This window comes from Protopterus annectens, chromosome 1.part0, assembly GCF_019279795.1.
Source record: "Protopterus annectens isolate FY-2018-M chromosome 1.part0, PAN1.0, whole genome shotgun sequence".
Taxonomy (NCBI): Eukaryota; Metazoa; Chordata; order Ceratodontiformes; family Protopteridae; genus Protopterus; species Protopterus annectens.
In genome coordinates this window covers 558,378,858-558,405,947 of record NC_056725.1, presented here as the reverse complement: position 1 = coordinate 558,405,947, position 27,090 = coordinate 558,378,858, and the positions used below count along the sequence as shown (strand labels likewise).

The following is a 27,090-nucleotide window of genomic DNA, read 5'->3' as shown; positions in this document are numbered from 1 at the left end:
AGACTCCCCAGACTTTGGAATAGATTGCCCATACATGTCAAGCAGAGTGCCTCTTTGGCCCTCTTCAAAAGGAACCTTGACGATTGGATGGGAGAAAGGAAATTCATCCCGGGGATCATGTCAGTCGCCCTGCTAGACAGGGGTCCAGGGAAGTAAATAGTGTGGGAAGAAATAGCCAGGGAATTGTTATGGCTAGGCTTGTATAGGCCCTAGGGCTGATAGCCTAGTACCAACCTATGAACCTATAAACTGCACTCATCTCACTTGAAAAATAACTATTTTACAATGTCAGGCAAGTACTATGCATTGTGTTTTGCTGAAATGTAACTCCCTTGTTTATAGTTAAATATTTTTATAGCACTATGCCCAGTCTTTATTAAGATGTGAGGAAGTAGTGTGCAAGGCAGTTCTTTGTTTTCAGATTCATAAATTTTCTTTAGTTATTAACATTTAGTGAAGCGAACAGACCATTGATGTGCATATTACAAATAGGTACAACATATGTTACTGGACACACAAACAGAATGCTTACTTCTAATGCACAACGACAAAACGTATGAGATGAAATGTGCCTATATGTCAACACTAAGACTGCTGGGTGAAATTCTGTTCTCAAACAATTAGAATGAAATGCAGAATTCGTCAGTTTGCTATCTCTGAAAACATTATCTGCTGTCTTAAGGAAAACAAGCACTAAGTTATGTTATAATGTATGCTGGTTAGCAAGTTACTCTTTAAATCAGCATAATATCAAATTTTATAACGGATCTATTTTAAATTTTAATTAAGCAAATGTATTACAGTTCTTTTATGTTTTTGAAATGTGCTTTTGTTTGTGAGGCTAATCCAATTTTTATGAAGAAAAAACACCATGTGGGGTCTCTGATATTGATGTTAGAGCTTAAGATCCGCATTGCTGAACATTGTCATTAACTGTTCAAGTCTTTAACAAAGTTGCAAGACGCCACCCTTCCAAGAAGCTACAGATTGGAGAAACAAGGACTTTGCATTAAAAAAAAAATGATACAGTTGATGTTTAGGGCACATACGTCATACTTATTTTAAAGAAGGGGAAATTATGAATTCAAAAACATGCATGTGAGTAAGTCAGTTTAAAAATGAGCATAGTTGATGAAAGTCCTAGAGGAATGTGCAACTTACATATAGTACTAAAGGTTCAAGAAGAGAATAAAGACATGTTTGTTGTCTGGACAATCACACCATGGAGGCCAATGAACACATGAACAGAGGTTACAACAAAACAATTTCACAAAGGACACTATCAATTTTTATGAAAAATGGAAAAAAGATAAACGTGCTAACTCTTAACTAGATTCAAGACGAAAATGGCTGTAAGTGAATGAAAGACATTAACAAATACATTGTTCCAGATTACCTTTTGCCAGTAGAAGAAAGCCTAACATATAGTTTGTTGGTTATCGGCACGACTTTCTGGATGAAAACTTGCTGATCATCTCTTTCTCCAAAAGGTCCTAAAGTTAAAAGAAAACCAACAATGATATAAACTTTATGACAAATTAAATTAAATAATTCAATCATACTTCAAAAATAACCAGTTTCCATATACAGTCATACACAAAAGGAAACGACATTAATGGATCATTTGGGAAACAGATACAAGTCATACAAATCCCATATAGCCAGCTGGAAATCATGCTATCATTTTTGCCAACATTCAGGAAGGACCTTTTTTTAGGAACATCCAGGGCATACAACAAAAGGATGAAAACATGCTTGTTTAACATTTGTTTTTATTTATTTAATCATTTAAATGAGTACGTGGCCTACCAATCCACCCTTTTCAGTCACCAACCACAGGGGCAGGATAAATAATTTACACACACACAGACAATTATAGTGTAGCCAATTACTGAATCAATCAGCATGCTTTGGGGAGTTGACAGGAAACTGGAGCGCCTGCAAAAATCATGCAGACATGAGAGAAGAATGTGTAAAACTCTACACAGATTGGGTTTAGACATGCAGGAATGAACCAATGACCAAGAAACTGTGAGGAAGAGATCCTAAAACTGACCCACTGCGCTTTTTTTTTTTTGTTGCTTTTGTTACAAATTGAAAACAATTTTAGGAAAAAATGTTCACTCAACTAAAATATACACAGAAAACGTACTTGTTAACTGAAAAAATAATCAAAATGAACAACTAGTACAGTATTAAAAACAGAAACATGTTCTAAAAGTACAATAAGTCCAGCCCCAAATAAGGATAGTTCCACTAAAATTTGATGTGAACTTCTCCAGGATGCCTATGAAAAACAAAGTTATGTACTCACTATAATGTTCCATCTGAATAGCTGGACTTGTCTTCAACCTGTGGGTTACGGATCCATATCGGATTCGACTCAGCCACATACCCAGCATCTGATCTAAGCTCAAAGCTCCTCTCCTTACCCATAATGCCCCTGTCTCCTTCCTCCCTTCAGATCAAGTTTGCTGCCCAACCTGTTACAACAGACCCAACAAGACCTTCTCACCATCAGAAAAAGCCTCTCAAAAGAATGAGCAGGACAAAAGACACCTTGAAGGTGTCCAAATTCTACATCTATATTATCCCCAAACAAATAAGACAAGGTCAGGGGGGAAGGAGGAAGGGATGGTTGAAGACAAATGAAGTCCAGCTACTCAGATGGAAGTTACGTTGAGTACATAACTTCTTTATCTGAAGTAGATGACTTCATTTGATCTTCAACCTGTGGGACAGAGTTCCCAGCTACTATACACTTGGGAGGCCCTTATGACAGAATATTCCAAAGGATGCCCTGTTCCTGGATACGCTGTCCAGTTTGTAATGTGAAATGAAGGTATGAGATGAGGACCAAGTAGCTGCAGAACAGATGTCATCCAACGACACTATGGACCAAAAGGCCGCTGAAGTAGCCATAGATCTGGTAGAATGAGCTTTTACCAGACCTGGCAGGGAAATTCCTCTGACAGAAAACGACCGAATAATACAATGGAAAATGCAGCGGGCAATAGTAACTTTGGAGATTGGTTTCCCTAAAAAGGGTTTTGAGTAAGAAATGAAAAGTTGGTCAGATTTACAAAAGGCTTTTGTCCTGTGCAAATAGAATCGTAACTATCTATGTACATCCAACAAGTGTAATTTGTTGTTGTGTCTTTCGGCTTTTCCCGGTTAGGGGTCGCCACAGCGGAACTCCGGTCTGCTAATGATTGGTAGTTGATTTTTATGTGCCGGGTTACCAGCCCTGACGCACAACCTTCAACAAAGGTACGCCCATTCACGCATGTCTCCATGCAGAAGACACTCTAGCTGAGAATCGAACCAGACAGCGTCTTACTGTGAGGCGACAACACTACCGCAGCACCACCACCGCGGGCCTCAACAAGTGTAATTTGTATTCTCCCTTATTTTGAAAATTTGGAAAGAAGACTGGGAGATTTGATCATCTGACTAATATTGGCTTCTGATGGGCCTCAACAAGTGTAATTTGTATTCTCCCTTATTTTGAAAATTTGGAAAGAAGACTGGGAGATTTGATCATCTGACTAATATTGACTTCTGATGCTACCTTGGGAAGAAAGGATGGGTTAGTATGCAAAGACACTCTATCCTTATGAAAAATCATATAAGGAACCTTGACTGATAGTGCCTGAAGTTCTGACACTCTTCTGGTCGAAGTGATGGCAGCTAAAAATGCAGTCTTCCAAGACAGAAACTGTAAATCTATCGAAGCTGCAGGTTCAAGGGGGGGGGGGGGGGGGACTACTACGGCCTGAAACACTAATGTATGTTCCCATGGAGGCGTAGAATCCTTCACTGGGGATCTCAGAAGAAAGGTATTCTTAAGGAAGGTCTTGCAAAGTTTAGAAGCCAACAAAGTCGTAGTCCTGAGTGTCCCGGGAAAACGCCTGAGACTTCCTGAACCACATCTTCTTATCCCCTCGCTGATTCTTAGAAAAGGATCATTGAGGGGAGGAGAAGCGGATCCTGACGGCAGACAGTTTAGATTAAACAATTCACAAGTAGGAATTCCTCTAAGGTTTATGAAATTCGGTTCTTTGCAAACTGTAGTAGTGAGTGGCTTATTTATTTGGCCACATGTAATTGTGGGTCTTTCTATGTTGGCCAGACATCGAGACCCTTGAAATTACATATTTCAGAGCATATAAGTAATATTAGAACCAAGAAAACCAATAGTGCACTGTTCAAACATACTTTAAAACATAATACTGATAAATTTTCCTTTATCATTAAAGATATGATCAGGGACAATAAATTGAACAAGACTGGCTGGCACACTATCTTGGATACTAAAGAAAAGAAATGGATTACCAAACTAGGTGCTTTGTTTTCACCTGGATTAAATGAGAACTTTTGAGTGGACCAATGAGATGTAAGCTATTGTTTATTTAAACTGTCATATTTCTCATTCATGTTTTTTCACTGAAGCAGGCTGTGCTTTTTGCCAGCTGAAACCGGTCTGATGTATGTGATGGATGTGATGTGTATGCTATAATCTCTTTTTACTAAAGAGGATGGATTTTATTTGTACTGGATTTATTTCTAGATTGCTGGCTCCGTTTTGTTTTTTTGTGCTTATGGACATTTATTGGTGCCGTGCAACGTTTCCCGTGCAGGAGGCTGCATTTGACTATCAAGAATGAAGACATGTTAGCAGCCCATGTGGGAGCGAACAACATGGACCCTTATAGGATAAGCAGACAGACATGCAGAAAATTGTAATGCAAATGTCAGACGCAGGTGGGATTCTGGTTCCGATTGGAATCCTTCTTTCCTTTGATAAGGTCTAGGCACATACAGAATATAATTGGCTTTAACATTGACTAAATGGCTAATGTCATTCAGGGAGTCCCTATATATATATATATATATATATATATATATATATATATATATATGTATACTTGTTTTATGAAGGAGGGGCTGCATCTGTTGTTCAAGGGTTTCCTTACACTGGCAAAAGCCTTTTCTGTTACATAGTGCCATTTTCACACAAAGTTCATCTAATGAATATCTCAACTTAGCAAATCCATCACATCCTAAATTAGATAACATTAAGATAACTAATTCAGACAACATAAAAGTGGCTCTTCTCAATGCTAGGAGTCTTAACAAAAAAAATAGAAGTTATGTTCTTACCATAACGTTCCATGTTAGTTGTCTTCTTCTCGCCGCCTTCTTGCTGGATGGGTTCGGAGCCAACCTCGGCTCCGACTCGGCCACTCTAAAAGCTCGAGAGTTGGTTCCACCGGCTCGAGGCTCCCCTTATATCCCACAATGCTAGGCGAGAGTTACCTCAGATCTCGTTTGTAAGCTAACCCCAGCTTATAACAGTAACAGTATAACTGTAAAACAGAATCCACCTCTAACAACAGGAAGAAAAAGGGTGACCTACATCCTGAACCAAGAAATATGCATAATAGCATATGACTAAGAAAGAGGTGGTAGAAAGAGAGGTCACGATCACAACTCCTCTAGGTCTGTCCAGGCCAGGGGGAAGGAGGGTGGGACGCAAGAAGAAGGCGAGAAGAAGACAACTAACATGGAACGTTATGGTAAGAACATAACTTCTATATGTTAAGTTGTCTATCTCGCCTTCATTCTTGCTGGATGGGACCGCGTCCCTAGCACCTTGTCCCGGGTGGCCTAACGGAACAGACTCCTGAGAACAGTGGAACCAAAATTAGCTCTATGCCTGGAAGCTAAATCCAACTTATAATGAGAAATAAAAGTGTGAGGAGTAGCCCAAGTAGCCGCTGCACAAATGGTGTCAATAGGCAGTCTGTCTTGGAAGGCTAAAGAAGTAGCCAAAGCTCTGGTGGAATGGGCTTTAGGTTTATTAGGCAATTTTTGTTGTCTAATTTCATATACCAGGGAAATCAAAGATGTTAGCCATCTGGATAATGATACCTTTGAAACTGAAAGTCCCTTTCTGCTTTCCGTATAGGAGACAAACAGTTGATCAGATTTTCTGAATTGTTTCGTCCTATCCAAGTAGTACCTTAATTGACGATGAACATCCAGGCAGTGTAATTTTTGTTCAGACCTATTTGAATACTCTGGGAAAAAGACAGGAAGGTCAATGGTTTGATTTATATTTGAGGTTGAAACCACCTTAGGCAAAAAGGACGGGTTAGTTCGTAAGGAAACTCTGTCCTTATGGAACACAAGATAAGGAGAACGACAACTGAGTGCTTGAAGTTCTGAAATTCTTCTAGCTGATGTGATAGCCACCAGAAAGAGAGTTTTCCATGATAATAATTTCAAGGAACATGAAGCTGCAGGTTCGAAAGGAGAAAGAATCAAAGAAGCAAGAACTAAATTTAGGTCCCAAGGAGAAAGAGGATTTCTTATAGGAGGTCTGAGAAGAAAAACTCCTTTCAAAAAGGCTTTGCAAAGTTTGTGGGACATTAGGGCAGATTCAGAAATGCCCACATGGAAATTAGAAATAGCTGCCAATTGAACCTTAAGAGTAGAAGGAGATGAACCTGCATGGAAGAGTTCAGCTAGAAAATCAAGGACTAGTTGGATGGAAGCAGTAAAAGGATCTATGTCCTTTCCTTGTGCCCAATATGAGAAGCGTTTCCACTTACTCAAATAAATCTTTCGAGTGGAAGATTTATGGGAAGCTATCAATATATCTCTAACAGAGTGAGATAATTGAGGAAGCCTGGCTACGGTTGGAACTGGAGGAACCAAGCAGTGAGGTTCAGAGGGGAGGGAGCGATGAAACTGACCCGACTGGTGGATCAAAAGATCTGGAACTAGGTCCAGATTCCACGGTCGCTCCAAAAGAAATCTATGTAGAAAGGGGAACCACACTTGTCGAGGCCAGTAAGGAGCAATGAGGATCAATGAGGCCTTCTGAGCGATAGCTTTCTGTATTACTTGAGAGATCAGTGGGAAAGGAGGAAATGCATACAGAAGTCCCCGGGGCCAAACTTGGACTAGAGCGTCCCTGCTGGGTTGGCCTGGTAAAGGGAATAGAGTGAAATATTCTCTGCACTTGCTGTTTTGGGGAGTAGCAAAAAGATCGCAGCAAGGCTGACCCCACTTGAGAAAGATTTCTCTCACTACAGAGTCTTTCAGAGACCACTCGTGAGGCATGAGTATAGCTCTGCTCAACTTGTCCGCAATGTGATTGGACTTCCCGGGGATGTGCGTTGCTATCAGAAAACGCTGAGAAGAAATCGCCCATTGCCACAGTCTGAGTGCTTCTCGACACAGGGGGTATGATCTGGTTCCGCCTTGTTTGTTGATGTACCACACTACAGACATATTGTCTGTCTGGATTGCAATCGTTCCCAAAGGAAGAGAGTCTTGAAGGGCTTGCAACGCTAAAAGCACTGCTCTCATCTCCAGAACATTTATGTGCAAGTGGCATTCGTTTGGTTGCCATGTGCCCTGGACTGTCCTGCCCTGATAATGCCCCCCCCACCCGATCAGGGAGGCATCCGTTGTCAGAGTAGCAACCGGAGGAGGTGGAACAAATGATCTTCCCGACAGGAGCTGGGGGGAAGACATCCACCACATGAGATGCTTTTGCACGCTTGCGTGATCATAATGGTGTGAGACATTGGAAGTTCCTGGTATGACCATTGGGTAAAAGCATCCACTGAAGGATCCGCATGTGGTATCTGGCCAATGGAAGGAGAGGTATGGCGCTGCCATGATTCCCAACACCTTTAGAACTAACCTGGCTTTGACTCTGTTGTTGTTGAGAAGAAGTGACACCAATTTGTGAATGTCTGATATCCTTTGGTTCGTTAGCCTTGCAGACATGTTTATAGTATCTAAATTTGCGCCTATGTAGGTAATAGTACGACAAGGCGACAAAACAGACTTTTCGCAATTTATTGAAATACCCAGTTTTGACAAACGCGAAAAGTATAATCTCTGGCCATCAGAAGGAGATGCTTGGTGGGAGCTGTGAGAAGCCAGTCGTCCAAATATGGAAACACCTGGAATCCTTGTCGTCTCAGGTGAGAAGCTACCACTGCCATGCATTTGGTAAACACCCGGGGGGCAGTGGTGAGACCAAAGGGCAGGGCCCTGAACTGAAAATGACTGGTTCCTAGCCTGAAGCGGAGGAATCTTCTGGAGCGTCTGTTCATTTTTATGTGATAGTACGCATCCCGAAGGTCTATAGAGCACATCCAGTTTCCTTTGCCCAAAAGGGGAAGAATGGATTGCAGCGTGACCATCCGAAATCTTGTTTTCTTGACTGATTTGTTCAAGACACTGAGATCCAAAATCGGTCTCCAGTCCCGTTTTCTTTGTAACTAAAAAGAACCTTGAGTAGATTCCGGATCCTTGTTGGTCTGCTGGCACTGACTGAATTGCTCTTTTTGCAAGCAGTTTTGAAATTTCCAAAGCTGCTATATCCCTTTGAGCGGGTGGAACATCTGGAAGGGATTTTTTTGACTGATTTGGAAAACGAAGAAAGGGGATAGAATAGCCTTCGGAAATGATGGACTGTACCCATTTGTCTTGAGTCAGGGATAGCCAGGCTTCTGGGTACAGTGACAATCTTGACTGCCTCCGAAGATGGGCAGTCGGGCAACACCTCAGGGATGCTGAAAGGGCTTGTCAGGAAAGGCTTCCCGATTGCCCTGGTTCTGCGGACCCCTGCCCCTAGGGCGGCGTCTACCATTGTTATTCCCACCTCTGCCTCTGGTAGGAAAACGACTCTGTGCGTCAGGCGAAGTCCCTTGAGATTGTTTACGGAACCACATCTTCCCACCCTTCTGGCCTTTGGGGTAAGGCCTAGAAGGGGTCGAAAAACGGACTCCGACGGCAGAAAGGGTCTTGCCATCAGTCTCGCACCTAGTCAGGGTTTCTTTCACTTGAGGACCAAAGAGAGATGATCCATCAAAAGGGGAGTTCGTGAAAGACGTCTTGAAAGGGTCCGCAAAATTGCATAGCCGCATCCAGGCGTGCCTACGTAAGGCTACACCTGTCCCTGCGGCTCTGCTCGCTCCATCGGCCGCGTAAGAGAGGAGGCGCATGGAGGAGTTAGATATGGAATTAAGGGTAGTCAGCTGCGTGTTCATTTTATCTTGGAAACCCGCAGCTGTAGGATCCTTTAACATTTCACTCGCTTCTTTGATCAAGTCCCTTTGAAGACGAGTGAAATGGCACAGGTAATTCAGCGAACGCATGGTAAATGTCGCTGAGGAGAACATCCGCTTCCCGTACCTATCCATGGACCTAGATTCCTTATTAGGTGGATGGACAGGCACTGAAGGATCAGCCAGTTCCTTCTTTGTGGCAGCAGCTACCACCATAGCATCCACAGAAACTCCTTTTGATAAAAATTGCTTGTCTGATGGAGCTGTGATGAATTTAGAGGGTCTCCTGGGAGTGGGGTCCACTGAATCAGGAGCCATCCATGCCTTCTTAGCAACCACCTGCATGAGGGGGTCGAAGGGGGGGGACACCCAGGAGGTGGAAGGACGAGAGCCAAATGCCTCAAGATACACAGATTCGTCCTCCGAAGGGTTAAGGGCTGGCCAATTTCCCCTCTGTTTCAGGATCTCCAGAATGTCTGCAAATGAGACATCTTCAGAAGGGGAACGGGGGGAACCCTCGGAATCATCCAGATCTGTGTCCGACGTGATAGACTCAGGTGAGTCAATGTGCTTCCTCTTGCACTTCCTCTTCCGAGGGGGCTCTTCTGCCAAATCAGGAGAGGCCTCGGAAGAGGATGAAATCCCCACAGGGGCTCCTGAGGAGCTGGCTCTCTGCGGTCCGGGATGAGGGAGTGAGTCGACTTACCCTGAGGCAGCATAGAGGGAGGGGCTGACGGAGCCGACTGTGGAGTAGAGCCAGGCTCTAACACACTCCGCATGACCTCGAATGCACCCCTGTCAGGCAGAGCCAGAGGTCCCCGCTCCGAGGAGCTAAGAACCCCTCGGCACCGACAGTGATGGCTCGAGGCCGATGTCGGAGCCGAACTCACCAGCGCCAAGCACCGAGAGGAGAGGGGGTCGGACAAGGGTCCGATGCCACTCACCCCTCGGAGCCGACGAGGGAAGCCCGGCGCCGAGATTCCCCCAAAGAAGAAAACGGAGCCGGGGAGGGAGCCGAAGACAATTGTCTCGGCTCCGGCAATCACAGTCTCGGTTCCGACACGACCCGGCTCCGAACTCAAAAGAGTCGAAGGAGGAAAGAGTTGATGGACCGGGGCAGGCACCGACTGATGAGTCGGGCTCTGAAGCATCTGGGCTAGTGCCTCGGACTTAAGTAGTCGACTCACCACTCTCTGAAGGTCATGATCGGACAGCCTCGATGACCTAGAGGAATGAGACCTTTGGCTCCGTTCAGACAGCAGGGGAGATCCTGGAGCCGAATGAACGGAGCCAATAGAAGGTGACCTAGATCTCTTTCTAGTTGTCGGCTCCGAAGGTCTTGTCGGAGCCGACACGGGAACCTCGATAACCTCGGCTCCGGCCGGAGCCGAGGAAGCCACAGAAACTGTGGACTGAGACTTATCGGCTCCAGCTGGAGCCGATAAAGGCAAAGGTTGAACAACCTGAGGTCTCGGCTCAGAAGCCGGAGCCGAAGACCTCGATGCCTTAGAGGGCTTCCCTGTTGAAACTGACAGGGAATCCTCTGGCTTCAACAAGCCTCTCAAAATCAACTTGTTTTTTCTTTCCTGCAGGACCCTGGGGCTGAAGCCATGGCACACAGCACAGGAGTCCTGCAGGTGCAAAGGCCCCAGACAGTAGACACAAGAAGTGTGAGCGTCTGTCAGAGACATTTTCTGACAGCACGCATCACACTTCTTGAATCCGGAGACCTTTGCTTCTTTTGACATCCCTAACTGACAGGTGTACACAAACACACACCCAAACACACAAGTTATACCCTGTCAGCAAAAAATAACAATTTTAGTAGAAATACTAAAAATTAAGTACAAAAATTAAAGTAAAACTACACAAACACTCCCTAGGGAAGGGAAGGCCAAAGGCCCAAAGGAAGAACCAACGGTTCTTTTAGTATAGAAACGGGAAAAATTAGGGTCGGGGATAAAGTTCTATGAACTACACTAGTTTTAGAAAGATTTAAATTAAAAAGGGGAAAAAGGAGTAACTTTTAGAAGAAAAAGCTAACACTCACCAGTAACAGGTAGAAGCAACCAACCTCGAAGCTGTAGCGGCAAACGAGATCTGAGGTAACTCTCGCCTAGCATTGTGGGATATAAGGGGAGCCTCGAGCCGGTGGAACCAACTCTCGAGCTTTTAGAGTGGCCGAGTCGGAGCCGAGGTCGGCTCCGAACCCATCCAGCAAGAATGAAGGCGAGATAGACAACTTAACATCTGCCTTTTTTCAAGGCGCTTCTGTGTCTGGAACATATCCATGTTTTTACGGTTATCAAAATATGGTTTAAATGTAAGGAAAGCACTCCTGCCACACCCAGTGCTTTGTGTCTACCATGCCTCTGGGTCCGGTGTATACTGTAGTGGATTCTCCATATCTGTCAGGAACCAAATTCCATCTACACTGATACCTAAAGAACTCAAATTGGAGATCTTAGAACTTCAACTTAAGGCAAAATTAGATTCCAACTTATAGCATGTTACAGAGCCACCTAAATGTCACCAGATGATCTTGAGCAATTACAGGCAACTTTAAAAGAAATGTCTATAAGCAACAATGCTTCAAAGAGGAGGCAAGGCCAAAAGACTGGTATTGAGCAAGGTATACATGATAATTAGACAGATTACCCTTTTAGATCCTATGACTTATGATCATGTAAGGTACAGAAAATTAACAGAAGAAGCTAGAACCCAAAGACCTCCACATTTGGGATAGTGATCTAAGTGTACAGACTAAGCATGTTTTTAAACTGGATTTTTTCACCTAGCAATTCACAGTACGCAGAGGCTGCCAGTTACTGGCATGGATGTTCACTGTCACTCCTTTCACTTCCGTTTACATTTAGCAACAGCATTCTCAGCACTCATCTGCAGCTTGTTTCAATTTCTACCACAGGCAGGTGACTTGAAGACGTAATGCTGCATATCACAATGACGATTACTATGTAGCCCAAGTACTGCTAATGGAAAACTTCACTAACATGTTTAGGAAAATCATGTACCATTATAGCAAACAATCAGCTCCAATGAGTGGTAAAGCAAATGCACACATCAAGACAATATAGGTTCATAATATGAATGAAAGATAATATGATACTACTATGGTGTCAGAAGGTCAGCAGAGAGCTACTGCAAACTGCCCCTGATGTGAAGTATGAAAAGCTCTTACAAAACAGGGAAAAGGAATATTTTTTTTAAGACAGACCCAGTGCACCTATCCACAAAAATCCTGGCTACAGTCCTAGTTAATGAAGAACTGGCTGATCTAAAATGTGAAGGATACTCTAAATCATGACACATGCAGGTTTTCTCAGAACAGCAGTGCAAAGTTAGGCTTTTTTGAAATGCAACGTAATTAACTTCCCTGAGAAAGATGACAGGCTCCTTCACGCAGTGAGTCTCTCTGCAGACAGAAGTGACCAAATGAATTTTCTGCAGATGACAGTGTACTGAGGTGACTGAAATGAAGCATCTCACCAGAACTGCAGCATGGGCTGTGGTCATAAAACCAATCAGCTTTAAGTGCCTCTTTTTGGCAGTAATCTCTCTCTTTATGAACGAGTGTAGCATACTACACATAAAGGTGAAATCAATTCTACTGTCTTACACAGTCAACCAGGATGTGGCAAGAAGTTTTGAACATGGGTACAAATCTCCACTCCTCTACATATCAGGTATTCAAAATTTAGTTCCAGCTGCCTTGGTCTGCTGCAGCTTAACAGAACCAGCACAGCATTTTATTTTCTCCTAATGGGATCTACATATGTTTTGTAACTTATTAAGACAGTAAGTGTTGCACATGATCCTCTCATTCACTAATAATCAGCAGTGTGCTCCAACATAGTCCAGAAATACTACAGTAACCATGTAGCAAACACACAATACAGTTCTGATGGATGAAATATCAAAACTTCACCTCCAAGACTGGTCATTTTTTCTTTTTCCTCAATGCGTACCATGCTTTCTAAATTCACAACAGCTGTTTGTGTCCAATTTAGATTTAGATGCTAAACAGTTCTTATGGCTAAAGGCTCCACAATGTTTCAAAGCATGCATCTCAGTCGAAGTACCTATGTTCTTTAAATCCTAATTTCATTTCTTTCTGCATTTCTTAAAGTTGTTAATTTACATTAAGTCACATGACAGTTATAGTTTTTACGTAATCAAGTATTTAGTGAAACCACTGTATTGAGTGCAAAGTACAAAATAACTTGAATATCACCCTTCATCACCTATGAAGGCATTCCTAATCTCTGTGACATCCTAAATGGAAAATTATGAAACACTATTTATTATAGGTCAGTGCTTAACCAGTTCAGTGATAAAAGTATGGAAACTAACATAGCAAACTGAATTATACCCAGCTGGTAGTACCCCTGTCAGAAACAGAAAAGAGCAGCACTTTTAGTATCAATCTTACACCACTATTATCACATCCAAATGGTAAGGGGCTTCACTTGTAACTCACCAATATCATTTCCGGAGGAATAGCTGAAGTGACTCTCAGATTCTTCCAGAGACAGGATTTTAAAAGATGCCAATGGAGTGGATCCCGGCTGTGTTGAAATCATTCCTCGGAAGCGAGTTACAGTCCATGTCCGGACATGGTTGTTGTCAGCACAGACTACAAAAAAAATAAACACAAACACAACAATAACGGTTAAATGGAAATATGCCATATTACAAGAAGAAAACTCATGAATCAAGGACTAGAGTACAACTACTGCAGATTATAGAAGGAATAAATGCATATATGTGGTTATTGTAAGGCACACCTCCTCAGTAGGGTGCATCAGTTCCATAAAAATAATTATGAATACATCAGCTCTATAATAAAGTTCATATTGACTCATGTCTGCTACTTTTTTTGTTTAAACTTGGTTACATCTCCAGAATGCAAGAAATACACTCCAAACGTACTAGGAAAAAGAAGAGTGTTGGTATTGGCAACCCCTTCAGCTCTCTGCCCTGGGATGGTCTTTGATAGTCTAACACAGTAATTAAGCATTGAAACCTTGAATGATTACTTAGCCATTGAGAAAACAAAATGTGATGGAAAAACAAATCCTCCAGGGACAACATTCTGCTCTATCAATTGCACAATCCTAGTATGTGTGTGTGTGTGTGTGTGTGTGTGTGTGTGTGTGTGTGTGTGTGTGTGTGGTTAAGGACATTTTTTTATTCTCTTTATGTGTTGTCCCACACACCATCACATAATCACTTCTCTTTGAGGATATGCAAAGACTCTCAATCACCCCAGGTTATATTAGCCACATATGTATGAATCTCATTCTTAATTTCATGTGATTCCTTCCCACATATGACTGTTCTACTCTGTTCTGCCACACTTTCATTTTAACATCGCTGCATCACCAGCAGATACCTGGTCTGTGCCACTGTACCTCCAACAATGTAAAATGTTCTCTTGTGAATTAAAGTAAATGTCCTGTTTTGTAATACCCCCAATCCCAATTACAATATTTTAGGCGTGTACCCCAAAAGCTACACCTGCACTTAAACCAGAAAGCTCTGGTCAGCCTTACTTAGTCTGTAGACACATCTTTACTCACCACAAGTGAAGCATAAACTGAGCTAAGCATTACAATGCAATGCAGCGATATCAGCTTTAGTGCATTTTAATAAGTAAAGTACCACAACATGGCCATGTTTTAAACACTGTTGCATTACCATTTACAAGGGGAAACCACTCCATAAATTAAAACAGTAACACTGCATAATTCTGTTCTGAACAGCAATTTGTAATCACTGTATGAAACTACCTTCCAAGTAACTAAATGCTTCTACGTTGGATCAGCAGATGCAGAAATTCACACTATACAGTGTTGGACAATGAATCGTCCAGACAGAGCAGGATAGCATAAGTGCAAAAGTCCGGACTGTATATGCCCCACACCATCATTCCAACTGCACATGATGAGTGTAGTACAAGGCATAAAGTGTGAACCCCACTCCAAATGACAGTCACATATAACACTTGAGTGATGCATAGGACTGCTTTTGGTGCATGCATCTGGCCTTCTGTCTCACATCATCAAAAGGAAGTCAGTGACATTGTTTCCATACACACATCTTTGGAAACTACAGCTGCAAGATCCTGTATGCAGCACAGGACAAAATGTGCACACATTTCAATATAATGCATGCTTAGAAGATTTTTTTAAACTTTTGGTGAAAGGCAGCCACCCCTACAGATTACACAGTGGAGAAACAAGGACTCACCTTTTTCAGTAAGTATTTGGAGGCTGTGATACCATATCCAAATGTTTCATGTAATGCAAGGAAAGAGGAAGAGAGAGAGAGACCAGGGGGATGGGGGTGGGGGGGGGAACGACGACCAGGACTGCAACAGTGAATACACTCGAACATCTACATTTATGGTAAGTGTACACAACTGTACTACGTTCTTCGTGTTTCACTGTTGCAGTCATCACATTTGGGTTGATTCCCAAAGCTGAAGAAAAAGGTGGAGGTAGTCAAGAAGACTGGGGGCTGGCTAGGATGCCCTGCAAGACTGCGTTGGCAAAGCCTGAACTGGATTTGGAGAAGATAGGCAGGTGGTAATGCTTGGTGACGGTATGAACAGATGTCCCTGGTGGGGACCCTCTGAGAAAAGCTGCAGAGGTGGAGGTTGCCTTGGTGGAATGCGTCCTGACCCCTTTTGGGGGTGGTTTCCCATGCTGTTTGTAGCAGAAATGGATGTAGTCTGCTATCCATTTGGAGACTGTTTGTTTGGATATGGCCTTGCCCTCTGCCCCTGCTGTGAAGCTGACTAGCAATTGATCAGTTTTTCTAAAAGATATAGTCCTGTCCAGATAGAATCTGAGCAGTCAGTGCACATCAATCGAGTGCAGAATCCTTTCCTCCTTGTTTTGTGGGTTAGAGAAAAAGGTGGGCAAATGAATGGATTGGTTGAGAGCCACACTGGACACCACTTTAGGCATGAAGGATGGGTTAGTCCTGAGGGAAACCCGGTCAGCATGGAAAATGATGAAGGGCTCTACAGCTATGAGTGCTTGCAGCTCTGATACTCTTCTAAGCTGAACTGATGGCCAGAAGCAAGCCTGTCTTCCAAGAGAGGAATTTTAACACTGCTGAAACTGCAGGTTCAAAGGGGGGTAGGGTGAGCTTTTCCAACACAAAGTTAAGGTCCCAAGCTGGGGTAGGAGCTCTTCTGGGTGGCCTTAAGTTGTTAGCCCCTTAGAAACTGTTTGATAAGAGGGTGTGAGAAGAGAGGTGGCTCTGTGCTGTAATGAGCAGAGATAGCAGAGGCATGAATTTTAACAAAAGAGGATAGACCCCTGTGTAGCAGGTCTGCTAGGTAATCCAGGATGAGTGGTAGGGAGGGCTGTGCCATTTCTGCTCCCTTAGCCTGGATCCAGGTGCAAAACCTTTTCCACTTGTCAGCATAGGATTTTCTAATGCAGTGACATCTGGCCTCACGTAAAACATCTAGGACTTGTTTGTTTAGACTGGCAGCTTGAGGAGAGGTCAGGGAATATGCCAGGCTGAGGGTATGCAATTGCGGATGCATGAATTCTCCATTCCTCTGGGGCAGGAGTGTTGGCAGGGGTGACAGGCTGCACAGCGGTGGGTACCAGTGCTGGTGTGGCAAGTCTGGGGCAATCAGGACTGCCCTCAGTTTTTCCTCCCTTATTTTGAGCAGTACCATTGAAATGAGTGGTAGAGTGGGAAATGCATAGACCGAGAGGTTTACCCACTGGAAGGATTGAGCATCCACTTTCCAGGCCTTGCTGTGAGGTTCCCTGGTGCTGAATTTGCTGAGCTGATGATTGGAGTGGGAAGCAAAGAGATCCACCTTCGGGGTGCCCTATTTCTGGGTTACAAGGGTGAAGGTTCTGTGGTCTAGCTGCCACTCGTGTGGGTCTAGCAGGTTTCTCCTTAAGTTGTCTGCCAGAGAGTTTAGGGAGCCTGGCAGGAATAGAGCTAGCAGGTGTAGTTGCATGGCTGAGGCCGTGCGGCAAAGGGTCATGGCGAGCCTGCAGAGAGGATAAGAGTGAGTCCCTCCCTGCTTGTTGATATACCATATCACTGTGGTGTTGTCTGTTTTGATTAGTAGAGGCCCCGGGGAGAGTAGGGGTCTGAAACCTGTCCAGGCGTGCTGAACCGCTAGCATCTCTTTTTGGTTGATGTGCAGATGTATTTGATTTGGGCTCCAATGGCCCTGAATGCACCTGCCATCCAGGTGTGCACCCCAGGCATAGTCTGATGTGTCTGTGGTGAGGGTCTGGGCAGGTCCCTTGTTGTGGTTGCATGCTGCTGCCCACCAAAGAAAATCTTTCATTAGACAAGGTATCATTGGTATGATAGTTTCCAGGTCTTGAGTGTTGACACCGAAGGCTTTCTAGGCACCACTGTAGTTTCCTCATATGCAGTCTGGCATATGGAATGAGTAGAATGCAGGAGGCCATGAACCCTAGAGCCTGCAGGATTTTCCTTGCGGATAACTGGGTTCTGATGGCTAGTTGAGAGAAGTAGCCTGTCAAGTAGGCTTGTTTTTCTGGAGTAAGGAATGCCATCTGGGATGGTGTGTCCAGGCTTGCCCCCAGGAATACAATTTTTTTTTGTGTGGGGACTAGTTTTGATTTATTTTCGTTGAAAGTATACCCCAGGGAGGTCAGCAGGTCCTTTATAAAGGTCAGGTGCTCTAACAGCTTTTCCTGACTGTCTGCCTGAATCAGGCAGTCTAAGTAGGGGTAAATTTGAATAGTTCTTTGTCTGCAAAAAGCAATGGCTGGAGCCAGGCATTTTGTGAAAAAACTGGGAGCAGTGGATAAGCCAAAGGGAAACGTAGAGAACTGAATGTGCATAGATCCTGCCCTGAAACATAGGTATTTTCTGCAAGATTCCCTGACTGGGATATGTAGGTAGGCCTCTTTTAGGTCTAGGGTGGCTAACCAAGCATGCTTGGAAAGCATATGAAGAAGCTGCTGGAGGGTGAGCATTTTGAATTTTGCTATCACCAGAAGGGTGTTTAGAATAGATAGATCGAGGATTGGGCGCCAGGTGCTCTCTTTTCTGGGTACCAGGAAGAGTCTGGAATAGAAACCTTGGCCTATCTGTTCTGCTGGAACATACTGTACTGCCCCCATGGAGAGCAGGGAAAGGACTTTCTTTTTGGCCTCTGCCCACTGGTTTGGAGGAAGATCTGGGAACCCTTTTGGGGTTGCCAGAGTGTGGAAATAAAAGTTGTATCCCTGGGACACTATGTTGAGGACCCATCGGTCATTGGTAATAGAGGCCCAGTTGCTTGCATGGAAGGAGAGTTTTCCTCCTAGGGGCACAAGCAGGTGGGCAGAGGTGAGGGGTGGAGGTGTAAAGTCATTGTGAGTTCTTACCATAAGGGGGTGGCTTTCCACTCCCTGTTTTTGAAGAGGAGGAACTCCATTGCTTAGATCTCTGCATTCCCTGGGGCTGCTGTCTGGGCTGAGCTGGCCTGGAGGGGGCAGGAAAGGACCATTGCTTGGAGGGGCAATGCCTACTGAACCTTGGAGGCTGGACCTGTAATGAGTCTAACTGTCTGCATAGATTTAGCTTTTCCTTCCATCTTTTTTTAAGACCTCTTCTGCCTTGGTGTCAAATAAATTGTCTTTGTTCAATGGGGCGTCCAAAAACTTGGATTTGACATGGTCTGGCAAGGTCTGTTCCTTAAGCCAAGCATGCCTTCTAAGGACAGAACCAGTGATTGCTGCCCTTCAAGATACTTCTAGGGCGTCAAAGCCACATTGCAAGGTCTGCTTAGTAACTTGACTTGCAGAGTGCATTAGCTCTTGACTTGCAGAATGCATTAGCTCTTGTAATTCTTTATTTCCTGCACAAGCAGGAAAGGAAGATATTTTTTGTTGGAGGAGTTCCATGGCATGCTGCCGATATTTCAGCATGTGGAACTGGCAATTTAATGCTCTAATAGCAAGAGTAGCACAGGTGTATACTTTTTTACCCAATCTGTCTAAAGCTCAGGAATCCCTGTCTGAGGGGGTGGGATACTTAACAGAGGTTTGAGGTTGCTTTAATTCCTTTAGGTCCTTGAGAGATGACCTCTGGGTCAGCAGTAGCATTTTTGAAAAGGAATTTGTGAGAGTCAGGGACTCTGTAGTACCTGTCAGGTTTCCTGGGAGCAGGAGGAAGGGTGTCAGGAGTCGCAATGGATTCCATAAAATCATCATCCACAACATCCAGGACAGGAGGAATGGCCAAAGGTCTGTGCTGTGGTAAAACTAAGAATTCCCGGAGTCTCTTTTTTAACTGAGGATAGTCTCGACATTCCCATTGGAAATGCTCCCTTAATGTATGAAGGGTTTTCCCAAATGAAAAATCCTCGGGTGAAGAGGCAGAAGGAATGGATTCCTCTGCATCAGAATCCTCATAAGCAGAGAGGGGTGGCATGTCTTCATATTCAAAAGTATCAGTCTCATCGGACTCCTGTTCAGATAAAACTACTGGGGACAAGTCTCTTTTTCTTTTTTTTTGGAAGGGGTAAAGCATAATAAGGTCTTCCGCTATTTTAAGCATTTGAGATTGAAGCAAAGAAGCAGGTGCCTGAGCTTGGGTCCTCAGTTTTCTGGGCGTAGTTCATACCTTGGGCCTTAGAAACTCGGTAGTTTTAGAAAGAAATGAAGACGCAAAAGAAATAGTCTGTGTCGAGTATCGGTAGTGCGAAGTACTTCCTCAGAAGCCGGTGCCTGCTCAGCGACTCCGGACCCATCCAAGGTAGAGACATCCACAGGATCCTTAGTCGAAGAAGAGTCTCGCGGCATACCGGACTCCGAATGGGTCTCGGTAGCGGCCTGCGAATCCACAGAAGCGGACGTCAGGGGCTGTGAAAGCGCCTCACTGAGGACTGGAGAACTGACTAACTTAGCAGAAGCGTCGTCGGCAGTTTTGGACCTGTGCGGTCTGTCTCTGTCTTTATCCTTACGTTTTTTTCAGAAGATCAGTAGTCGGATGGCTTACCGAAGCCATATCAGAATTCGAGGACTGAGAGCGAAAATATCCAGCTACAATAAGGGCCCGATGACATATAGTTCCGGCATTGAACAAAGCACAAAAGCAACAGGGAGGGATGTCATGTTCTGGGCCTAAACAGGTGACGCAGTAAGAATGGAAATCTCGGGGTGGTATTTGCTTTCCACAGGCGAGACAATTGTTAACTTTTTCTGACATCGGTTAGAGCAAGAAAAAAGGATCCCCAACGGGGTACTTAGCTTAGAAGACTCCTCGGCAAGAAAAACTGATGTAATGGCGTCGGCTGCCTGATTTTATACCACTGACGACCTGACGTCAATCCTGGAGAGACAGCAACCGACGCAGAAATACTAAGCTTCTGGTATTCGGGCCGAATGAGGGCTACCCCTGGCAGGATAACCCAAATGTGATGGCTGCAACAGTGAAACACGAAGAACATCAGCAGCACTATGAGGCACTGCCAACAAAAGTGAACAAGTTTGAGCAAGTAGCTGAAAATAGTCCTGCCAGTAGGAATCTGGAGATAACTACTATCAGATACTGCTTCCCAGCAATATAAGCCTGAACTCAAGGTACTGGTTATACATTACAGTTAAACACAAGATTAAAGTGTAGTCAGACTATAAACTGTGGGCAACTTGTCATGCAGAGCCGTGCTCCCCCTCAAGAGACCGCAATAGAGCAGAACATAGAGGAGCTGCTAAGGGGGTAGAGGATGCCCCCATGGGGAAAGACAGAATAGGTCATTCCCCCAGGACCAGAAAGCTAATTCAAACCTTGCACCCAACTCTCACCAGCGAAAGGAGGGCTGATCAGGATCCCCAGGCAGGAATGTGGGCCAAACTGCTCTCATCTAGCCTGAGAATGTAAGGCTCCCACCACCTCCTTGAAATGCATGGGCCCAGTGGTTGCAGAGACGGGTGCCATCGCATGAGGAACTGGCTGGTGGAGAGCAAAACACAGAAGATTGTATTAAAAACAAGTCTTTGTATCTCAAAAATAGAAAGACAGAGAAGATCTCCATTCAAAATTAAACTGTACTGCATGGTGAGCTCTTTCTTTTTACAAAGACGACCTCATCAGAATGTCAGCTTAATATGCCTTTTACTCTTATAGGTTCATAGGTTCATAGGTTTATACTAGGCTATCTGCCCTAAGGCATTTATAAGCCTAGCCCAAATTATTGTGGCTTACGCCACCCCTTATATGAAAAAATACTGTGCCCATTAGTTTGTTGTGCCTCTGTCCAGCAGTGACACAGAGTTGATTCCTGGGGTAAACCTACGATCTCCCATCCACAGGTCTAGATTTCTCTTGAACAGAGTCAGCGAGGTGCTCTGCCTCACATGGACCGGGATTTTATTCCACAGCATAGGGAGTCTCTGAGTGATAAATCTATCCCTCCAGCACGTCCTATTTATATCCGTGCTAAGGTTTAAGTCGCTTGCTCTAGTGGTTTTGGTGGATTTGGATTTTTGAGGTGGAGCATGTCCATTAATTCCGGGTTGGACATGGCCTTGTATGTCAGGCACATGTCACCTCTGAGCAGACGGTATGCGACTGAATAGAGCTGGAGTTTCTTCAATCTGGCAGCATATGACAGATTTTGGAGTCCCTTTATCCTTTTGGTGATGAACTTTTGGGGTCTCTCCAATTGCTGCAGATGTCGGGTGAGATACATCCCGAATGGGGCATTGTACTCGATCATTGGTCTGATAAGTGAAGAGTACAGGGAACAATGACCTCACTAGATCTGGATGTGAATCCCTTCATGATCAGGTGGGCAATGTAGAAGGTCTTTCTAACCACTTTAGCAATGTGAGTGTCAAAAGAAAGGCCACTGTCAACCTGGGTCCCCAGGTCCCTGATAACCTCTTCTGTGCTTAGTGGATTGCCACCTATATGGTAGCTTGGGGTTACCTTGTTTTTCCCGAAGGGTATGACTATACATTTTTGGCGTTTAACTTCAGGCCATGGCTCTGGCACCAGCTATCTGTTTCCGTGAGTCCCTTCTGAAGGATATCCGTGTCCGATGCACTTTCCACTATGGCCCAGTTTGCAGTCGTCTGCAAACTTTGTCAGCCAAAGTCCTCCCATGTTGGCCTGTACTTCTGAGAAGTAGATGCCAAACAATAGGGGCCAAGGACCGAGCCCTGTGGGACACCACTTGTGACCGGCTTGGAGTCTGACACAGCGCCAGCAACTCTAACCCTGTGGGTTCTGTCCTTAAGCCAGTTTGCAACCCATCTTGTGACATATGGGTTTACATTTAAGCTGGTAAGTTTTTCTACAATACCCGAGTGGGGTATTGTGTCGAAAGCCTTTGCAAGGTCAAGGTAGGCTGTATGGACTGCCTTTCCTCATCAATGGCCTTGGTGACTGTTTCAAGAAGTCAACCAAGTTCAAAAGGCATGATCTTCCCTTGACAAAGCCAAACTGGGTCGGGTCCAATGTCTGCAAGTCCCCTATATCTTTGTTTATGAGCTCCATTATGATCCTCTCCATAGCTTTGCAGACTAGACTTGTTAAGCTTATGGGGGTAATTACCAGGGTCCGTAGAGGCACCGCCTTTGTGGAGTGGGACCACAGTTGCCGTCGCCACTCCTTGGGCACGTATCCTGTGGTAAGGCTGAGATTAAACAGCTGCCTTATGTGCGGGTTTAATTCCTCATTTAGCTCGTGTAGCACACAGCCGGGGACACCATCCGGTCCCATTGATGCTGTGTTTTTAGCTTTAGAGAGAGCAGCTTTCACCTGCGCATTTGAGATGTCCGGGAGGCTACACTCGGCTGGTATAGTTATCTCTCCTTTAGGGGAGAGGGGGTGAAGTTTGCACTGAACCTGTCTGCCAGTATGTTGGCAATGTCTGTGGGTTCAGTGATTTTTGTATCATTTTGGACTAATTCTGAGCATATCTGGGAGTTTCCACCCAGGTTCCTAACATAGCTGAAAAGGCCTTATGATTGTCCTTTGAATCCATGGCAATTTTTCTCTCAAAATTGGCCTTAGTTGATTTTATGAGTGCTCGTATTTTTTTACTAATAATGATCAGGGGTGACTTCCCTTTTATGGATTTTGTTCTATCATGTAATAGCTTTCTCCTCTTATTGTAAAGTTTGTTAATGGCTGGGGTCCACCAGACTGGACGTTTGCCCTTTGTGGAAAGAGTCTTGGTTTTATTTGGGATTGCCTGATCCATGCAGTCCTGGAGGTGTTCATAGAAGGCATATATCAAACAATATGCCACGACTATATATTTTAAAACATTCTTCAAATAAATTATTAATATCAACATCTATTTTCTTATTTCTTTATCGATGCTGGTCTAAAATTAGCAGATACCTTCAAATCTGGAGAACACAGTGTTTAATCTACCCAGAGCATTTCTATATTCCAGTTCATCCTCCCTTTTGCTTCCTACCCATCACATATTTTATCTAAAATACAAAATATGACATTCTTAAACTTAAAAAAAAAAAAATTTTATAATGTCTATGAAGAGAATTTATTTAATTTTTCTCTTTACAGCATAACAGTGTTTAAAGAGCCTCTCTTAACACTATTTGCCTTTCTGATACAACAACATTCACATCCTGTGCATGCTGCAGTATAAATGACAATCTGTTTACAGCAATATAGCTCTTTTGTCTTGTAGCATTCTTCCGTAGAACAATAAAAATGATCTCCTTCTAAAATGTACTTGCATCTATTACAATTAAAACATAAGTACTCACCTTCCCAACTCTTATGAGATCACAGGAAGTTAGAGGCTAAAGGCCCTAGCGCCTTTTCAAGCCAAGGTATTCTGCCCCAATTTTCCCAATCATCAGTACCCATAGACTAGAATGGTTTTGATACATGCCTGTGCCTTAGGGCATTTACAAGATGACCCTGTCCATAACAGACACAGGCAACAAGCTAGGGGTAAATTTGTGATTTCCCATCAATTGATCCAAACTACTTTTAAATAGGTTTAGGGAGGGAGGAGCTATACTTGACATGAACGGGGAGTCTGTTCCAGAGAAGGGGTAATCTCGGTGTCACACACCTGTCCCTCCAACATGTTTTATGTTATAGACAAGATTTAGATCCTTAAATCAGGTAATTCTAGTGCTCTGTGTTTTGCAAATGTACAGATCTATCAGGACTGGATCGTAAAATGCCCTGTGGGTTAGGGAAAGATCACCCCTCAGTTGTTAGTAGGAGACCAAGTGCTTTGACATGGCTTTGAGACGGTCCTCATAGGACATGTTATTTATATCCTGTATCCATTAAATGAGGAATCTCTGTAGTTGCTCCAGCTGTTGCAAATGCCTGGTCAGGAACGTGACAAAGGGTGTATTGTACTTGATTATTGGTCTAATGAGGGCTGAGTACACAGTGGCACTATGAAGTCTTTAGATCTGGATGCCATGTCCTTACTTATAAGTTGTGACTCTTGGAAGGATTTTCTCACCACCATGGATACATGGTGATCCAAGTTCAGCTTACTGTCAACCTGAGATCCCAAGTCACTTACCAGTGAGTCAATTCTTTGGGGAATGTTATCAATGCTGTAATTTGCAGGGGTGTCCACATTCCAAAAGGGTACAATTATGCACTTTTTTGCATTGAACTTTAGGCCATGGCTCTGGCACTAGTTCTTTGTCTGTCAGACCCTTCTTGAGGATATCTACATCTTTTAGGGATTCAATGACTGTACACATCTTCCAGTCATCAGCAAATGTGGTCAGCCAAAGGCCCTCTACATTTGCCTTGACTTCAGAGAAGTAAATTCCAAACAGGAGATGTCCCAGTACTGAGCTCTGTGGGATACCACTAGTTACAAGCTTCTCAGTGAAGGTGGATTCCCCCACCCTAACTTCATGTGTCCTATCTGTGAACCATTTAGCTATCCACTGGGTGACCACAGGGATTTATACCTACATTTGTGAGCTTGTTTATAATACCAGAGTAAGATATCATTTCAAATGCCTTTGCCAGGTCAAGGTAGGCAGCATGCACATTTCTGCCCTCATCCATGGCTCCAGTGACTTTCCTGAAGAAGTCTACCAGGTTTAGTATGCATGGCCTGCCCTTGATGAAACCAGACTGGCATAGGTCCAAGTGTTTGAAGTTTTTTTATGCCTTTTTTCATCAGGTCTATGACAATTCTTTCCATGGCCTTGCGTAATAAGATTAGTCAAACTTATAGGTCTGTAATTTCCTGGGTCTGTTGATGGTCCCTATTTATGCACAGGGATGGCTGTTGCAGTCCTCCATTCCCTAGGTACACAGCCTGTCTGGAGGCTGTGGTTGAACAGAGATTATAGTCAGGCTGACAGGCTGTGTTTCAAGTTATTTAGCAGGCATCTTGGATGATTATTAAGACTCTCTGATACTGTTTTTTTTAGCTTTGGAGAGTTCAGTGAGGACCTCTTGTTTCGTGATAGTTTGTGTAGAAATGGTAGAGGGTATTTCCTGGATGGTAACTGGTGGTATAGGTAGGTAGGTAAAGTGGAGCCAAATTTATCAGCCAGCAAATCTGCCATATGCTCCAGTTCAGTACAGGGAGTTCCGTTTACTGTTAGTTCATCACACTGTTGGGTGCTCCTCTTATGACTGCATACATAACTGAAAAAATGCTTTATGGTGATCCTTAGCATGGCAGGCAATTTTTGCCTCAAAGTTGGCTCGAGTGGACTTGATTAGTCTCTTGATTTTCTTGTTGAGACTGACAAGGGAGTTTTGTCTGCTGGGCATAGGCCTTTATATTTTTGGACAGGATTTTCTTTCTTTTGTTGTACACCCTATTTTTACTGGGGATCCGTCAAGAGGGTTTGTTTTTGGAGTTTATTTTGGTTTGGAACTACTGTTTCCATACAGTCATTTACATGCTTGTACAGGGTTACTGTAACAGTTCTGCAGAGGCCACAGTGTTCTTTGAGCTTGGAGGGTCTTGGAATTTAGCTATGCCATTGCTTAAAAGGAGGTAGTTAGCCTTGGAAAAGTTCTTAAAGGTTCTGGGGTTTGCTGGGAGTTCTGGCTTAATATTTCAAGGGCGACCCATGATCTGATTTGATCACTGAAGACATTACACTAGGAAGAGTGCAACATTCCCTCATATTTGTGAGTATCAGAGCCAAGATATCTGCATCCCTAACAGTTGTGCAGATTAGCTGTTTGAGTGTTTGCACTGAAAAAAAAATCCAAGAAACTTTGAGCCTTGCATGCTAGCTTATAGTGGGGTACTTGAAATCACCCCTGAATACAGTGTCAAGCTGAATGTTGAGTAACTCCAGTACATTCAAGTACATGCTATTGTTATCTTGGGTCACAGATGGGGACCTACAGTTAGCAAGGATATGGAATGGGATTTTACCTAAAGTTAGTTGGACATGGAATAGCTCAAGTGTGTCATATTGTTTGACAAATCTTGAAGTGGGCTTACTTTTTGTGTAGATTAATACATCTCCACCTCTTGTCTCTTCCTGTGCGGTAGCTGGTCTAAATATGTGGAAGGCATTATACCCTTGCAATGTGGCTTTTAATCATGTCTCTAACTGCACAGAAGTCAACACAGTCCAGGTGAGAAGAGCTTCCAGGGAGTGGAGCTTCTTATTGAGACTCCTAACAATGAGAAGTAATACCTCTAGTTTATCTTGAGTATAATTTAACATGTCAGAAGGTTTATCAGATTGGCATTGTCCAAAAAGACATTATGGGGTGGATAATATTTTGGACAATTTCCGAACGCCTAGTGGGGAAAGGTGCAGTTCATCCCTGGCAAAGCAGTGTGGTCTGCTGATCATGTCCTCCCGAACTGACGAATATTGGACCCCCTTTAGAATAACACCGGTGATTTAGCCATTTGTCAGTCTCAATCATCTTCTGTTTATATTATGGTATCATCCTTGAAGAAGGTACAATGCTGCTCAGTACTAGGCTCATATTTGGCTGGGATACAATCTGAAATCTCTAT

At 43.7% G+C, this 27,090-nt stretch overlaps 1 protein-coding gene across 1 annotated transcript in view; it reads right to left on the bottom strand.

Moving 5' to 3' along the window:
* KCTD3 (potassium channel tetramerization domain containing 3) overlaps window positions 1-27,090 on the bottom strand; it is an 816,466-nt gene that overhangs the window by 208,707 nt on the left and 580,669 nt on the right. The window contains exons 14-15 of the mRNA XM_044061321.1: window positions 13,594-13,749; window positions 1,397-1,493 (exon numbers count right to left, since the gene is read on the bottom strand). Of these exons, the coding sequence (XP_043917256.1) occupies window positions 1,397-1,493; window positions 13,594-13,749 (253 nt within the window). The remainder of the gene's footprint in view (window positions 1-1,396; window positions 1,494-13,593; window positions 13,750-27,090) is intronic.